Source organism: Manis pentadactyla, chromosome 6, assembly GCF_030020395.1.
Source record: "Manis pentadactyla isolate mManPen7 chromosome 6, mManPen7.hap1, whole genome shotgun sequence".
Taxonomy (NCBI): Eukaryota; Metazoa; Chordata; class Mammalia; order Pholidota; family Manidae; genus Manis; species Manis pentadactyla.
Genome location: NC_080024.1, coordinates 143,291,733 through 143,310,522, shown reverse-complemented (window position 1 = coordinate 143,310,522; position 18,790 = coordinate 143,291,733). Strand labels below are relative to the sequence as shown.

At 35.9% G+C, this 18,790-nt stretch overlaps 1 protein-coding gene across 2 annotated transcripts in view; it reads right to left on the bottom strand.

Annotated features, from left to right (window-relative positions):
- MALT1 (MALT1 paracaspase) overlaps positions 1–18,790 on the bottom strand; it is a 52,774-nt gene that overhangs the window by 9,085 nt on the left and 24,899 nt on the right. The window contains exons 4-10 of one of the 2 annotated variants that reach the window (XM_036876738.2): positions 17,851–18,010; positions 16,170–16,348; positions 15,542–15,638; positions 14,929–14,961; positions 12,545–12,571; positions 11,009–11,041; positions 6,191–6,394 (exon numbers count right to left, since the gene is read on the bottom strand). In XM_036876738.2, coding sequence (XP_036732633.2) covers positions 6,191–6,394; positions 11,009–11,041; positions 12,545–12,571; positions 14,929–14,961; positions 15,542–15,638; positions 16,170–16,348; positions 17,851–18,010 — 733 coding nt within the window. The remainder of the gene's footprint in view (positions 1–6,190; positions 6,395–11,008; positions 11,042–12,544; positions 12,572–14,928; positions 14,962–15,541; positions 15,639–16,169; positions 16,349–17,850; positions 18,011–18,790) is intronic. The other variant, XM_036876740.2, reaches the window with a different exon arrangement.

Sequence of the window (18,790 nt, the reverse complement as noted above, 5' to 3'; positions counted from 1 at the left end):
TATCTAAGAGGATTTTTACACTAGAGAAATGGAAAACAAAATAATGAGACACCACTTTGTCCTTATTAGGACAGTTACAGTAAAAAAGACAGACAAAAACAAGTGTTGGTAAGGATGTAGAGAAACTGGAAACGTTATTCATTTCTGGAGGGAATAAACAAGAGCGTAGGCACTTTGGAAAAAGGCAGTTCCTCAAAAAGTTAAACTTAGATACCATATGACCCAGCATTTCCAGTCCAAGGTAAATACCCAAGAGAACTGAAAACATATAAGCCCCCCCAAAAATGTGTACATGAATGTTCATAGCAGTGTTATTCAAAATGTCCAAAAAGCAGAAACAAGCTAAATGTTCACCTGCTGATGAACAGATAAACAAAATGTGGTACATCCATACAAAGGAAGATTATCCAGCTACAAAAATAATGCTACTACCTCGATGAACCTTGAAAATATGCTAAGTCAAAGAAGGCAGACATAAAAGGAAACATATGGAATGATTCCATTTCTATGAAATGTCTAAACAGGCAAATCGGTAAGAGACAAACTTGTTACCAGGAGTTTGGGGTAAGGAGGGTTGGAGAGTGACTTCTAATGGGTAAGTGGTTTCTTTTTTGGGGTGATGAAAATGCTCTAGAATTTGGTGACTGATGCACAACTGTGAATCTACTAAAAACCATTGAATTGTACAATTTAGAAGAGTAAAATTTATACTCCTTTTTCCAGTACAGTATGCTCTGATCTTCAAAAATTTGCTTTTATAGAAGTCCCACATTAGTACCTGTCTTCATTAACCAAAAGAAACCCAAAGATGATTTCCACTTTTAAGAAAATAGCATTCTGCATTTCTTTTGCAGCAACTATAGGCAGAGCTCACCCTGAGCAGAGCAGCGAGAGCGGCCCGCCCAGCCCCTTCCTGATACTTCACTCAGCATCTCCGCATCAGGCCGCCAGAGCTTTGAGCTGTGGCTGTGCCCATCTGTGCATTATCTCCATTTATTCTGTACATCCGTTAGCAAGACGTGTCTTAAAGTACCAGAAAAGCCTGAGAGTGGTTATTTTTGGGTCTAGGAATACTAAAAAGGTTTCCATATAAATTTGTGGTAACTGATTCTTTGCTTTACCCCATCTTTACAAAAGTCTACACAGGAACACTCTACTTTCAGAAAGCGGGGGAAACCTGTATTCAGAGTATGACTCTATTCCCCATCATTCTCTTTACTGCTTCTAGAACAAGATATGCTTATTTTTAACCTACAAGACCTTGCTCACGTTACTCTAGCTCCTTTCTATCTACCCGAATCTTAACCAGTCCTCAAGGGTCATCTCAGGTTCAGAACCTCAGCAGGTTACCACCTGGTTTCTAGCTTTCTGTTGTCTCTCCCTACTCTTGAAACCCTGCAGCAGGACTCTGACAATCGCACAGTGGCTATAGTTGGCATTTTACAATTCTATATGTATTAAATTTTTTTGATAAAAAATGATCCTAATACAGACTTTCATCTTATATATTTATATATCGTTTTCATAGCACCTTCATATACAAAATCTGACTTTAATCCATATAGCAATCTTTAAATGATTTCTAACACTATTTTACAGATGAGAAAATTAAAAAAAAATTACAATGTACATATACTTGATTTACAGCCTTCTTATGGCACACAGTATTTTATATGGCTGATGTCAGCTTTGTTCACACTGACTTCAGTGAACTGCACTTGGGTTTTCTAGGCCCTGATACTCTGCTTAATTGTGTAGCTGCACCGGTCTGTATTCTTTCAGCATCAAGGTGAGCACTTTCACATAAAGTGTACTTTTCAGTCCTTTTCCGGCAATTCTTTCCTTAGTTCTTAGCTTTGCATAATTATACCCACAATGGAACCAGAATCCTAAAGTCAACAAGGTAAATCCTCCTACTTCAACATCACAGGATCTTCTAATTCTACTAGCTAACAAAAAATGTCCAAGGCCAGCCACAACCGTTCCTAATGACCCATGTAATACCGAATCCTGTGCACAAGGAATGTTTTTGACATCGAAAATTCCTAGGAGCCTAAACGCTCCCTCTTCCTGGGCTCACTGGGCTGAGGCCTGCTATGAACCAAAGCCCCTGTGAAAATTTAATTTTAAAAATATTAAATGATTTACTTAAAATCATATAGCTGATAGGTAATTGAACTCCATATATAGCATTTCTTCTCAGTATATTAAGGGGTTTGTAATTTTCTTGATGGTATAGATCATGCTACCTTCTGTAATATATTAACAGAATGCATTAAATTAACAATGCAAACTGATCAGGACAAAGGTCTATCTGGAGACCTTTCTATAAAAGGTTTGTTTTTCAATAGAAATGGTACCATTTCTACAACTGATATTATTTAGGGATAGCCAATCAGAAAGCTTGGGTATGGCACCCATTGTGTCATTTACCATGTCTGGCTTTAAGCAAGATGACATGGGAGAAGCGGCAGCTTCAAGGGAAGTTTATGCCTTCATCATCCAGGAAAGCTATGCTTGGTCCATTATTTCAATTTCATACGTCCAGCTCTGCAGTTGTTGAAATGAAGGCATCTTCAACAAAATACCTTTTCTTTGCCCCAAAATGATTTATGACAAGTGTAAATATTCTGTATCAAAGTCTACATAAAAATTATTTTGCAGAGGATTACGCATCTCTATGTAAAGTAAGCTAGACTAAATCATTGTATTTTAAACTTCCATCTCTATAACTCCTTAATTTAATTAACTATCTCATTACTCAAGAACAGGGGGACAGATTAGATAGCTTTATAAATGACAAAACATCTAATATGGTTAGAAATATAACCTTACAGACTACATCATTAGGGAATTTTATTTCTACGGAACATAATTTCCAAGAATATGGTTGGTCACAGATACTTACTTCTGTCTACAGAGAAAACATTTGTTTAAATGGAAGTGAAGTGCTTTGCTTAGAACATCCCCACAGCCCCCATCACCACCACCCACCTATGCAGCTCTTGGTATGTGTGAGGCACTATTCAAAGTGCTTTACTTACATATCACCTCACACAATCCTCGTAACACGTACCTCCTAACAGGGCAGGGAATATTACCATCCCCCTTGTGAGGATGTAAAAACTGAGGCCCTACACGGTTTAAGAGCTTACCTAAATTCACATGACTAGTGAGTGACAGAATTAGAATTTGGATGCCAGCCAGATGACCCACTGTGCTGTTATCTTGTCTATTTATAACCTACTGCTGGGCTTCTAGTTAACTTTACTCTCAGAAAATATAAAACATCAATGTACTGGTTTCACAGCTTCACTTTACTATCACTTTAACACTCACACCCTCTTTTTCTAACAAATGAAATCTTAGGCTGAAATTCAATATATGAAAACACAATAGCTGGGTTTTTCTAACTGAGGCCTGAAGTGAAATGCTACCTACTTCAAATCCTCCACACAGATGAAGGAAAACTTGAATTCATGAAATTACAGTAATAATAGCTACAAGATTTTGAGCACATTTAGTGTGTCTAACACAGGAATAATTATTTTGTCTTATTTGTTCTATAACTACCTAATTAAGTCAGTCTATCCATTTTATAAGTCCTTTTGGCCTAGAAAAGTTAAATAACTTGGTTACAGTCACAGAGCTAGTAGGCAGAAAGACAGGGAGGGGGTTGACCCCGGGCTCAGTTACTCTAGGTTACACTGCTTAACACTCCCAGCTACGCTGAACTGAGCCTCTCTAGACTGAATAACGCTTGTGCCACATTCTGACCAGACTCCTTTAATGTTCTCCACAAAAGCAGACCTAAGCTGCAGTAAGTGATGCATGTGGAAAGGCACTGGCTGGGGTAGATACTGGCCAAATAGTTACTCCTTATTGTAGCTACCTAGACACCTGGAAATTCATCCTTATATCTTCAAGGACATGTAGTGTAAGGCTGTTGTTCCTCTTCCTGGATTGTGTTTTTTATGTTAATATATGTTTAAAAGTGAATTACTTATTTTCTGTTAAGCTTTCAATTTTTGTTTTATAAACTCACAGGCAAAATAATATAAAAGGACATAAATCTGAGTGTCTATGTTTTCCATATCTAAAGTCGTTCATGCTGAAATTCCTATGACTGTGCCTCTGCCTCCCCAGCCCACCCGGTATGACGAGGCACCTGGGGCTGTCAACTGGAGGCAAAGGCACAGTGCAGAAGTGCCTCGCGCCCTTGTGCCCTCGCGCCTCTACACTTCCGTTGAACGTAGTTGTGTCTGATGTTTGGGATATTCACAATACTTCAAAATACAATGCAGCCACCTTGTGAAGACATGAATCAGTAGATCTTAAAAACCTTCTAGCTTTCTTAAGCTGCCACTTTGCTTTAATATGCCTATTTCAAACTCCAAGATATGTTTCTATATTGGTGCAAAGCTTCAGCATAAGTCGAACTCTTCTCACCACAACTTTAAAATTTTTCTTTCTCTTCCTTTGCAGGGGCAATGAAAAGATCTGATTTAATAAACCAAACAAACAACTTCAAGCCAAAGTGACAATGTCAATAAGAGATGAGACTAAATAATCAAGCACACAATTCTTCATATAATTCCCTCACTCTTAAAATACTTCACCAAACCAAAGCCCTAAAATGGTTAATATTTTTTCTTTTTATCTCATTCTCAGTGAAGTTTTAGAAGCCTTTCTTTCCTGTTTAGCCATTCAGGCATTTAAAAAACTGAGATAAATTATATAATACAAAAATAATCAAATAACCACCACATTCTAGATTAAAATATAAACCAATTACCAATGGGGCCCACTTGTTTAGTATTTTCTATCATATTTTCATAAGAAAATGAATGAATTCACTCAGCCATCACTCCATACACTCTTTAGCAAGATTATGTTATTACGCCATCAACATAATAGTAGAAATCCCAAATTTAAGGTATTTGCTTTGTTGATTGACCTGTTTTACAACTGTAATCCTTATTATTTAAGAGGGAACTCATTTAAATAAGATTTTAAGACCCATATACAGTAATGTGTTAAGTCTTGGAAAAAAAAAGTTTTTCCATTAAAAATTCTCCTTTGAGACCCATTAACAATTCCACCAAGCTTACCTCATCATGTCAATCTAGTAATAAACAAAAAGGCTTAATTTAGAAATTCCTGAAGTAAAATAATATGAAAGAAAGATATAGAAGCTGAATTGATGTGTTTTGTTTATCACTGGCATGCCCAACAACAGGCCTGAAGATGTCACTTTCCAGGCATCAAATGTTAGTGCACAATGCTACAGTGAGCACGGCTCTGTGACACAACGGCTCAAATGAGCGCAACACCTGGGCTTCACACATTTGTGGTTTTATCTATTAAAAGAAATATATTACCCAAGAAATTAATACTGACAGCATATTATGCTCCTTGAAAAAATCTTTACCATATATGTAGTGTTCTTAATGTATTTAAATGAAAGAATGAGAAAAACCATTAGAAATTTACCATTCCAATTTTTGTGGAGATCCAGCTTTAACTATATCTGTATAGAATTTTAGTTTACAAGTTGTTTTTATATGATTCATTCACCAACATTTCTTTGTTAAATTTAAGTCCTCATTAAGAGACCAGAAAATACCATGCAATGGTCAGAAGAAAACAAACATGCAGAATGTCACAGCCTTTTCCACTCCTAACACATAAAAACACACACAACAAATTTGGTAACATCTTTCTATGTTGACAGATAGTGACCGCACTCATGGTGGTGAGGATTTAATGATATGGGTAACTGCTGAACCACTGTGTTGGGTATCTGAAACCAACATAAGATTGTATATCAACGATACTCAAGAGAAACTCACATACAAGTATTTTCTACGTATATGAGTATACAGTTTGCTATTTGGTCACAGAACTTTATTATACTCTAGTCATCAATAAAAAACAAAATCACATAATGTAGGTAAGAATTCTAATAAGAATGGTTTTGCTTTGACAAGAGACATGAAAATAAAGACGTAAGCTAATTAGTTATTCATATGTAACTATAAAATGAAGATCAAATTCATCTTTTTTATGAGAATGAAACTCCTAAATTCACAACATGTTTACCATATCTTCCCCTATTTTTAACTTTTAACCCAGCTAATACAATGAGAACAGCAGAAAATTATAAAAACAAAGATTGTAAATATCTTACCATATACTCCTTTGTCTAAAAGTAGTAAAAATTCATCCACAGCATTACGCATCTCATACTCAGTAAGATCCAGCAACGAAACAACTTTGAAATCCAGCTGTCTTAGTAAGTTGGTCAACTCATACACATCCACCAAGGGAGCTTTAAGCTTGGGGTGCTCCCAGTAATTCATATTTCCTATCAAAAGAGCAACCTTGTCCTTCGCTGTTGAAAAGGCAGGGATTTAAAGAAGGACATAAAGATGAAAACCTATGGAAATCATACCATTATAATAAAAAGCATGCTTTACAGGTAAGATGTTGTTATTATTGAATTTCATATTAGAATTATCACTTTATGTACAGATCACTATACTCTATTGTGGAACACAGAGACTAATAAATCAAACAACTGAAATTAAATTTATTGATGCTTTTGAGAAACAGAGAAAGGATATTTATTATCTGTATATGAGGCATTATGGTAACTAACATTAAAGTAGTATTTTATTGAATTACAACAAAAGTGAAGAATATGCAACTAGACTTTAGAGCAAATTTAAATAAGGAATGTTTTGAATTGGTCTCCCACCAAATTAGGTTCTGTTTTGCTGACAATGGAAGAGTTAAAAACAAAAATACCAAAAAGAGGGACAAGAAGAATTTGCATCAGAGCAAGTAAGGGGAAATACCAAAGAGGAGAGAAAAGCAGGAACTTAACAAGTACTATATCTGTGTTTTTTCAATTGCTTTCCTGTTTCCTCTTAGCTTCTTTTAAAAATCCCATTTGGGTGAGATGTGGCTACCTTAGGGATATGTAAAGACGTTTGTATGGATATCTTAGTAGTTTGTTTTCTGACCTTAGGGCACTGAGTCTCTGCTCAAAGATGTGTTTTCATACAAAGAATTTTTGTTCTTAAGGGGCAGAAAGATCTACACCTATGCCTTAAAAAGTACCTGCTGGCTTAATCTGGTGTATCCTTGTCCAAAAACAGCTGTGGAAGGCTGGTTTTCAAAACTGTACCTTTGCTAGTCTGGGGTGGGGTTAAATGTTAAAGACTTGGGGCCATGTCATGACAACAGGAGCCTGTTATGACGTTTTTCTGGAGGACTGGCAGTGTAAACGTGCAGCACATGCTAGTGCAAATCAATGATGAAGACACAAGGAACAGTGGAGAAGGTGTAAGCAAGAGCATCTGGCACTGCCCAGCTGGCTGGCTGAAGAGACACACTGGGTAGGATTGTGGCCGGGACTAGGTGACCAACCTCTGTCACAAAGTGCTACTAAGTAGTTATTTATAGATCATTATGAATACTATTCTTATCAAATTGAAACAGGCACAAATAATTATATTGGTGACTTGATGCCTACAATATGTTTCAAATCATGAGGTTGATTAAATTTCACTGAAAATTTCTGCTCTTTCCAGCAAACACTTTAGTCTAGTATTAAACAAGGTCTGGAGAAAAACTAGCACCAACTCAAAGAATATGACTCTCTCAAAGTGGCATAAAACTCTATTTTGTCAAAAGCCTCAATACTTTTATGTCATGGTATCTTTACTCTATATTTATATTTTTAGAGATTTCTTGCAAATTGCCTATTCTTATGAGTATACATATTTTTAGAAGAAACTAAAATGATACGACACATTTCTAACTCAGTAAGTTACTTCAAGTCCTATACAAATACAAATGATAATCTCTTTTATCAAAAACAATAGCCAACTATCAAGACACTTTAATATTTAAGTATTCAGACATAAAGGTTCAGTTAAACTGCCTTTAGTTCAAAAACTCAGTGAAGAAGTTGAGAATACTGAGGATGGATTTCAACAGGAGGCAGTACAGAACTTAACATTGCTTGTATCTCCTTTGGCTTTTTTAAAGTTTCTTCTTAAATAAACTATGTATGTATTCTGACAGCAAAGTAACTGATATATAGCAAGATGGTTAAGTGGCTAATCCACAGAAAGTTAGTTTTCAGTGTATTCGTTTCATGAGCCCATCAACTGTATCAGAATTCAGATACAGCCTCAAAGTAGTAATGGGCTCAGTTCAATCCACTTCTACGTGAAGGGAAGTCAGAGAATGTGTCTCGGACTTACACTGTTACAGCCCTAATCACGGGTTTCCCAAAGCCATTCGGGCAGTAAAGTGCTTGTAAACCATAGTAGGTTTTCCCGTGAATATTATAATTTAATTCCAATATACATCCTAGATTGTTTTACTGTCAGAATACAATAAGGGATGTAACAGAAAAAAATCTGGAATCTTTTGGGAAAAAAACAGTTGTCAAAGTAAGCATGTTTCTGCTGTATCAATTCTTTATTCAATGATTTTGTTATCCATTTGGAAAGAACATGGCATAGTTTACAGCATGCAAGGGTTCAACAATTTGAGAACTCTGTGGCTTAAAATAAAATATACGTATCATTAACTGGCCATAACTCTACAATAATTTTTCTCCAATAATTTTTAATAGGTCCTAAAATGTCTTAGAGCATTTTCTTGATTTTAATGGTAATAAGGATGATGTGCAAGTAAATCTTACCTTGCCCAACCTACTTGTAAAACAGTTCCTGAATGATAGGCGCACGGGGTGGACTTAGAATAGAGAAGCACACTGTAAGGGTCAGAATAAGAGATGACAAAGGCTCACTCCAGGACTTGGTTGCAGAAAGGGAAAGGAAAAGTCAGGCTTTAGAGATGTGATAGAGAAAGAAACAGTAAAATTTGAAGTTGAGGAGACGAGTGAGGAATCAAAGAAAATTTCAAAATAGCAACTAAATATGCAATTTATGATTTTCAAGTGATAAAATAAATGGAAGAAATGTTCTGTAGAAAAACATTTACTGTAAGAGCCACCCACAATTTCTTGAACACAAACCATTTATTGGCAAAAGTAAATATAAATGCCAGTTGATTAAGTAACAGAATAATAAAACCACTTCTGAAAGATATTTTTAACTATATGATCCTAGGTATTTTCCAAAACTTAATGCACTATACTCTTTAAAAATTGGTAGTGTTGTATTATTAATTCCATGCCTACTTATTCTAATAGTGTATTACTCACCTCATTTAAAATATTCATAAGGACCAGGCACATATTAAGTGCTATGTAAGGCCATCCATCAAAAATAGCATATTAGCATAAAATCTGACTGGCTGAATATACAGTCCTTGTTGGTCTTATGCATATCTTTTAATCTCTGTCCTACAAAATCAAGTTCAAGTTCTTTATTCTGATAAACAAAGCCATTCATATTCTAGGACATACCCCACCTTTCAGCTGTGGTAAACGAACCATGGTATCTTGACCCACAGCATAGTGACCTGCAGGCCAGCCCCCTAGCTCCCACCCCTGAATCTAGGCTGCTCTGTGGTTCTCTCTAGACAACCTAACGTGATATGACACTTTGCCAGCTCTGGGTCTAAACCTTAAGGAGTCCTGACAGCTTCCACTTTTGAGATCCAGCCACCATGTAAAGAAATGTAGCTACATGGTGACACCATGTGGGGAAAGCAGGAAGGAGAGAGGGACAGTGAAGTACACAAAGGTTACACAACAGGAACACGGGGGGCCACATGCCTCCTTACAGGGGCAGTCATTGTTTAGCCAGCACTGAGAGTTACCACTCAAAAGCTATCGTTCTTCAAAAAAAACCCCTAGAAATCTGTATTTTTATATGGGATCTGATCAGTGACAAGCAATTCTAATTGTTAAAAAACATAGTATGGACCAACCCAACCCCAAAGGTTAGCCAGTTTGTGCCCTTTTCCCTATGGCCTGTAGAGATCTCACTTACGCAACCCCTTTGGATTTAATTTTTGCCTCTATACTAATGCTCATAAACTGTATCTCCCATCGCAGCCGCTCCTTAGAATTTGAGATCCATGTATACAATTGTCAGCTGTATATCTTCACTTAAATGTGACACAAATAGCTCAAACTTGTTAGGTTCCAAACTGATAACATCCTTGAGTCTTGCTTTTGATTCTGTATTCTCTAACTCTGTGGGCTGAATCACCACCCACCTAGTGGTCCAAGCAGCAATCTGAGCAGGCATGGTGATCCTATTTGTTATCCCTTCACCAAAGTGACAAAAACAACTTACTGATCCCATCACCTAAAGATTTTCTGAATTTGCTGTTTTCTGCATTCTCAATGGCACTACCCTGGAATAGCTTCTCATTTTTTCTTATCTAGGATATTTCGACAGTCTTTAATTTTTCTCCTAATCAAAACACTGTCTCCTTTCCAGCTTATTTTCTACACCAATATAAGACTGGCCTTGCAAAGAGACAAATTTCTTGCTTCTATCGAAAAGTTTTCTTCCGATGGCTCTTATGCTTTATGATCTGGGGCACGGTGTTACATGCAGTTCCCTAAATACAATACACTGTCTCATTTCTCTACAACGTCGTATTTATAGGATTTCATGTTCTCTAGTTCTGGAAGTCCCTTCTATTCAGCCTTTAAAAAGTAGCTGCTATTTCAGCCTCTCTGTTGCTTCCCTAATCTCTAACCCTACCAAGAGATAGTATGAATCATTTCTATGTAACATATACATGCTCCTTTTGTTTACATGTTTATTTATTTGCATGTGGCCAAAACAAATCACTCCACAGAAGCTGACTTGGTGCCTGAATTCATAATCTTTTTAAGCCTCCTGTTCTATATTTTCTTTCAGAATAGATATTCAAAATAAAGCATTTGGTCTCAATGCTATTCAAATATTTGTAAGAGCTGCCAAGTTGTCTTGAATCCCGTCATGATCACCATAAAAGCATTAGATAATTATATTTTGATTAAGCGCTTTAAAGCTCTACTCACCCAAAGGTTGATCAGCTGTTTGCTCTTTATTATCTATAAAAAGATCAAAATTAAAAAAAGACAGGTGTTATTATCCATGATACAAATATCTTCAGAGTTGGAGATACATGGAAATAATGATTAATAACATCAGTGGCATTAAAAGGCAGAATGTAGTTTCTAATAGTTAACTTATGATTTTAAGATTTTCAGATTCTTGATAAAAACATATACCTGGATGGACAGAGTTAGAATTAGGGCAGGATTATGTCTTTGGTAATTGATTACCATGGCTGGGGGTAATAATCTTTAATATGCTAGGTGGAAATTGCTCTTTGCCATCTACTGTATGTAAAATGAAACACTGCCCACACTCCGAGGACCACAAAGGAAGAAATGCGGGGAAAGATGGAATTCAGTTAGTAACATGTCTACTATAGACAGGGTAACACTGTTTGCATTTCTAATAATATATTTGGTACTGGAATAACTTCTCGCAATGTTCACTGAAGGGCAAGAAATAAGAGACCAATTTAGGAAAAGGGAATTCTAACCAGACCAAGAGAAACAACTAGCTACATTATTAGGAGGGTTCTCCAACACTACGCAGGTTTGGATGTTTGAAGCCTGTTTCAGTGAGGCTTCCCCTGAACTTAGGGCTGGTACAGCAGGCAAGACATGCTGAGAACAGCAGCCGCCTGGTTTGTCTCATTTACTTTTGTATAATCTCAATCATCACTCACAATAAAAGATGTTTATTGGCAAAATATGGGTTTGAAACTAAGCACACTAGTTATGGTGCAAAAATGATGAGAAATAACATGTTGAGAAATGAGAGGGACCTCTATAAATATTAAATGATGTAACTGCCTTCTTAATCTGCTCCTGTGAGGTTTTGTTTTCAGGTATTTTCACAGGTGCTATGCCCATAACCTACACTGACGTCCTCGGTCTTTACGAAGTCCTCACTGCCCCCATGCCCGCATCTTGGTTAGGCTCTCCCTTTAGCTTAACCTGTTCAGAAATCTGTTCTGATGAAAACTGGCCAGAGAGGTGAATACTCCTGCCAACTGCCGGCCTCTTAACTGCACAGTGGCAACTGTCCCTAACACACCTTTTACTTCAGATAAAGACACCCTACTCAACTACTGCAGAGATGTTGTATGGTTGAGCTACTGTGAACAAGGTCTCAGAGGCCTGACAAGTTCAGAAATGTTACCCCATCACTCTTTCCAAGACTGTTTCCTGTCTTGTAAATTAAACATCATGCACTTCCCCTATTAACTACCTTTTTACGATGTAGTCATACACAATGATGAAAAAATACATTGCTCTTTTATGTTGTCTCAGTATATTTACTTTTCTACCTTTATAGTCTAGAATAGTTCTAGTAATTTTCACTTAGATTGTACTCCATGTAAATACTAATTTAAATTCTAAATTATGATATTATTTAATAAAGAAAAAAGTTAATAGTACCACTATGGTAAAATCTTTTAAGTTATTCTATTTTATAATTTAAAAATCTAAAACTAATGGTTTGTTTATATTACTCACCAGGATGTCCAAGTGTATTTAATTCATCTAAAATAAAATAGGAGAAAATAATTACCTAAATAATCTAACCACCAATTTAGCATAAAAAAGTAAGACTAAGCAAAGAAGTAGCTTTTGAAATCGTTTTGTCATGTTTTTACCAGTTAGAACTTTTCAAATGCCTTAAATGAAAAGCCATGCAAATACTGTATAGGAAAGAATATTGTGTGGATATAATATAATTTAGGACTCCTAAGCTATTATTACTTTCATTAAATGACAAAAAGCTAAATAAGTTCATGAACCATTAATACTGTTCTTTGTCCCAGGACCCCATTCAGGGCACCAAGTTACATTTTCTTGTGTCTCCTTGGGCTCTTCTTTGTTGTGACAGTTTCCCAGACTTTCTTATTTTTGATGACCTCGATGGCTCTGAGGATTACTGACGAGGCATTTATAGGGTATCTCTCAGTTGGGACTAGTTGGTGCTTTTCTCATGGTTAGGCTGGTGTGATGTGTTTTTGGAGGTACAGTGGTTTCAGAATTGTTAACCTGTACCCTCTGGCTAAAGGACAGATAATATCTAAGCATGTATCCATAACATTATATCCATTTATTTTTTCTTTACAAATGTTATGAAGATAAAAATTAACACTTACTAAAAACTACAAAGTTATACTGTCTGTAAGATGCTAAGCAGGAACTTAGATGTGAGATGAAGCCAACTACAGAGCAGCATCGCCTACAACACAGGACTACAGGCAATTTCTTTTGCCTTCAGCCTTACAATGCCACTCATTTCCAGGTAATCACACCAGCACTTTGTTCTTCTTTCCCCTCTTCAGTAAGGTTGCTTCACACATTCATAGTACCTTTTGATTCTTTTGTCATATTCTGCATTCTACCCCGGGATCCCCCTCCTCTGACTTTCTATTAAATTGTTTAAAACTTGCACACATGTATTCACCATTACAGTGATCATACAGAATAGTTTCACAGCCCTAGAAAAATCACCTGAGCTTCACCTACTTAATTCCTACCCCGTCCTGATTAAATATCTTTAAAAAATACATATAACGAAGTAGACAACATTATGTTTTACAGATAAAAAGAAATATGGCGTAGGGCACTTCATGATATGCATCAATCCACCAAGTATAAAATGTCTTAACTCTAGACTTTTTTAGAAAAAAAGTTGGATCTACTTTGTCCACTGAAATCACAGTTGGATTTTTACCTCTAAGTGTTTTGAACAGACTGATTTGAAATGTGTTATTTAATAGTGTGTTTGCTACTGCAAAAAATTATAGGGAGAATCTTGTAGGTAAAGAAGCTGCACAGCAAGGTGATAATTTACATGCACTGCCCTGAAGTTATTTTTCATTGGTTCTTAGCTCTAACTTTAGAAGTTTTAAAAATCATGCAACTGGCAAAAAAGGAGTAAGAGAAGAAAGAAGAGTGGTTAGGATTTCTTCACACAGTTTCCCTCATGCAGGGCCCAAAGACCACAGCACTGGCATACTCATGCTAGAGAATTCCTGTTCACAATATACACTGGGATTAAAAACAATAGTAACAGTGTTTCCAAGTGACACCACAGTGACATGAAGGACAGAGAACCAGGAATCATAAAAGATGTAACATTATTTTCTTACTTTACCCAAGTAGAGCCTAAGGTTATATAATAGTTTGAAGAGGCAGAAATTGAAAAAATACTTTGCTATCCATAAACCTAATTTTGCAAAACAATGTGGTATCATACTAAGGGAAGGTAATATGAGTTTTAAAACTTACTCATTACAGCTTATGTACACTGCTTTGGTTAAGCAAAACAAACTAAAAGCTTATGCTGAAATTAATTTTTAGTTCTCTTTGCACTTTATAGTAAAGGTGACTTGGGTGCTTAATCTACAACCTTGTAGCTTCAAAATGGATGTTACCAATTTTATATTAAAACAGAATGTTTAATATTTGATAAAACATGTTGAGCAATGAATCTCCTGTCCTGAAACTTTTACAGAAACCACATTTGCATTTGAGAGGCAATCCTGGCTAAAACATGACAGTATAGCTGTCTATCTTTTTAACAAATTTTATAAAAATAAACATTTTAACAGCAGGAATTTGGAATTACAAATGATCACTGTTTATAATATGTATAGGAACTTCATTCTTACACACAATATAAAATCAACTGAAAATTGTTCTAAAATAACATGTCAGTTTAAAAGTGTCTGTGGCAATTTGCAAACCCCAAAGACTAAGATATAATATCCTTCAGGCGAAATTGCTTCTTATAGCCAGTATTTTTTCCATCACTGCACTCATTAGGCTAGAGCACTCCACCAACCCCAAGAGGAACCAGCATGCAGGACACTGGGCTTCAAACCAAAGGATTACACTACCTTCTGTGCACTCCACTGCCTCATTTGTTCTTCCTTGTTCCAGAGAAAACAAACGTGAATATATTTTAATTCATGGTCTTAGGCAGCCAACAAGCACAGAGGTAAACATCATAGAAATATGCTGGCAAACTAACACATGCATCAATAGATCCTACTATTAGTGACAGAACTACCGACGCCTTAAGCCTAAATTGAACAAATGCCCGAATTATGCACTTCATGAGGATGGTGGAGTATCATGGTTCTTCCCTCTGTTTGTCTGTATTTAAAAAATGTTTCATTAAAATTTTTTTCCCACTAAATCGAGTTTTTTATTACTAAAGTTTTAAAGAGTACTTTTTTTTTTGCCAGAAATGTTTAAAATAAACCACAAAATTAAAAAATAACTAGAGATCTAAATAACTTTTCCCAGTTCTTTCTGTTCTTTGCATGTGAGCCTACATTATGAATTTGACATGCATTCTCTGAACTCTCTGTATAAACAATATAACTCCTAATACTAATACTCCATTAAACAGAATGAGGTATAGTTGTATGTCCACTGCTTAAATGTTTCATTTTGTATGGCTGATATTATTCTTCATTTGTCAGAACACTGAATAATACTGCTTACCTATGATGATTTCTACCTTCTTGCTATCTTGACTGTCTCGATCATTATATACATGACACCAATAGGTTCCTTGATGTTCCAAATCCACATAAGGCACCTGAATCAGTATCAGAACACACATACATTTTTTTGGCAATTTTAATTGAAATTGACTTGGAGAAAAAGTTACTTTGTATTTCAAAAAAGAACCCCTAATACACAACATTTTAGAAGGCTTTTGCCATTCTTAGGTTATTTCCATTTGTTAGCAAACAAATGACACAATGACTACAATAATGGTTTAGTATAAGCCCTTAGATGTGGGCTGATGTGTTCCAGTACTTTAACAAATAAAAGAATCAATTAATATTAAATAACAAGGGTAATAAGGGTGAATGTAATAACCACATTGTTTTTCTTATGAAACCTTCATAAGAGTGTATATCAATGATACCTTAATAAGAAAAAAAAAATTTAAACAAAGATTCTGGAAATTGAAAAAAAAATTAAACAAGGGCCTTGACACAAAAATACTGAAGACAATAAAACATCCCAAAGAATATGAATTTTTAATGTTCACCTTAATTTTCAATTACACAATTTATCTTACATATTAACACAAAGAATACCCCCGAAATCAATTTCCTACCATGTACAGCTTTTTTGTCTCATGTGTTAGTGGCGATTCATTTCGGAACCACTGGTAGTGAGGAATAGGGCTTCCGACAGCAACGCACTGTAAGACCAACGCGCTGCCGGGCATCAGCTTCTGGGACTGCGGCTCAACACAGATATGCAACTTGGGTTCAGAGATGCCATCCGGGCTTTCTGAAATTAAAAGAAAAATATCATTGAATACAAATAGAATACCTAGGTAAAAAAAATTTTCCCTTAGACTTGAAAAGTGTTTTTAAGTTCATGTTTCATTAATTTTTATAATCTGTAGTGGCATCTCCCAAAGTGTTTAATAAAACTGTAGCACTTTAAGAAATATTAAGAAATGCTCTGTGGACAAATAAGTGTAGAAAATTGTGGGTCAAACAAAATTTAACAGAATTTTTAAATTGCAGGATTTCTCAGAGCTTTCAAAGTGTTAGTATGCATCATATTATTAAGAGAAGGAAATAGTTCCAGTGGTTTCCAAATATGTTTGGCTGCAGAATCTTTTTTGGTGGGAGCAAACAACTTATTAACATCTTGGGTGATACATTCAACACAGAAAGTTCTACAATCTGCTGTTTGATTTAACCTGACTTATTAAAATAAGGAGTTTTTTTCTTAGCACTGAATAAATATGGATGGGTTATCACTAGTATTTCTTCCAAAGGCAGATAGATATCAGAAAGCAGTATATACTGAACACTCATTTGTTACTTTAAGTTCTTTGAGGACAGAGGACTGACCAATGGTATGCAATACCAAGCCTCCATCATGAAACTCAATGTCTCACACACTGCAGGTCATCAGTAGTATTTGTTGAATAAGATTCCATTTATAAGACATTAAAGTTCATTACATGCACAGTAATACTCTTCAAAGACATAATCAGTATCTTAATCATGACTATCTGTAGAGACTATTTAGGTATAGGAAAAGCTAACTTGAGAGAGAAGAAAGGCACAAAGACAGGCTAGTAACAGAAAGGCTTTCCCTCCGGTCCTTTCTTTCAGGCAAAGATGACAAAGAATATGGATCCTGACTGTGCACGTGAACAAATACAATAATATCTGATGACTGCTCTTTAGGGTAGACCATTTTTTTCCTTGATCAATGCTAGTTATTGGACTAAAAAGATGAATGACAAAGAGTAGAAAAATAGTGTGAAGAAATGCTTTATTACAGCAGATGATACACTACATACCCTTTCATGTAAACATTAACTCTGTTTCTATTCTGCAACACAGTTTTTTTAGGCATAATACAGTGATTTGGGAGAAAAACATACTGTGTCTAAGAAGGAATTGAAAAGTGAGCAAAACTATATTAGATATTTCTTTTTCTCTAAAACCAGAGACTACAACTACAGCATTCAAATCCATGAGAAAGCAAGTTTAAAGAGGTCAGCAGCAGAGCCAGACTGAGAAGGATTCTATATGGTCCTAAGGCATCTGCATTAACAAATAAACACACACACACACATACATGCAGGGACAAAGAGAAAGCACATGGGATAAAATCGTAACAACTGGTGACCTATGTGTATTGGGCGAAATACACATGTGAGCTTTTGATACTGTTTTTGATACTTCAAACATACTTAAAAGTAAACATTTACAATGAAATAAAATAAGCCAATTCCCATCCCAAATTCAACTTAATTTATCACTTACTCTGGAAGCTTCCTGTTACTTCCGCGACATCACAAACATCCAGCTGTGACCATTGGCTAAATTCAAAGGTGAAATTATTATTAACTCGACAGACATAAAAGCCTGCATCTTTCACATGCACTGTGTTGAAAGTAAGTTCTGATGCATTTCCATTTGGAATCTGTGAAAAGAATCAAGACGGAAATATAAGTGAATAACTCATCAAAACAAGCCTTACAACACATGCTGTGTAAAATATATCATTTCTTTGGTGCTTTGTAAAACATAACTGTTTTTCCAAGTTCTAAAATAGTTGTTACTTAAAAAAACGAACATTTTGAGTAATTTAGGGCTGAAGTTTTAGAAATCCACAGTTTTACAAATCCATTGCCAGAAAGTTAAGCTCTCTCTCATGTATTTCCCAAAAACTCACTAACAGAGAAGTACCTGTTCTGTCATTTAAAACTGTTCAATCCTTAGGATTTAAAGAATCTACAACTGCAACATTTATAAGTAGCCATATAGCATGACAAACACTAGGGGAAGTAGAAAGCACATAGAAATTTAGGCCTGGTTGTTAATTTCAGTTCTGACCAAACTAACTGTGAGTACTGAGTAAGTTATTTCACCTCCAGACCTGAAAATTCCGAAGAGGACAGATTTCTTAACCAATATATTTCTCTCAAGATCTGGGCTGAAAAGGGCTATGGAAAGTACATCAGTGACGGGAAGGAATGGCCACCCAAGGGTTTCCCAAGCTTTCCTCCCTGGGCTTAGGTCAGCATATTAAGGTTTCTTTCACCTTTGCTGCTCCCATCAATGTATCAGTGCCCCCCAACTCTGGCACAGTGCCCAGAGGTTTAGTCAAGTGCCTCCTTCTAACAGCTCCCTTGCAAGTACTTTAACAAGCTCACCTCCCCTCTCTCCAAACCCCAGCCGATTTGAATTCCGCCCTCTCCCC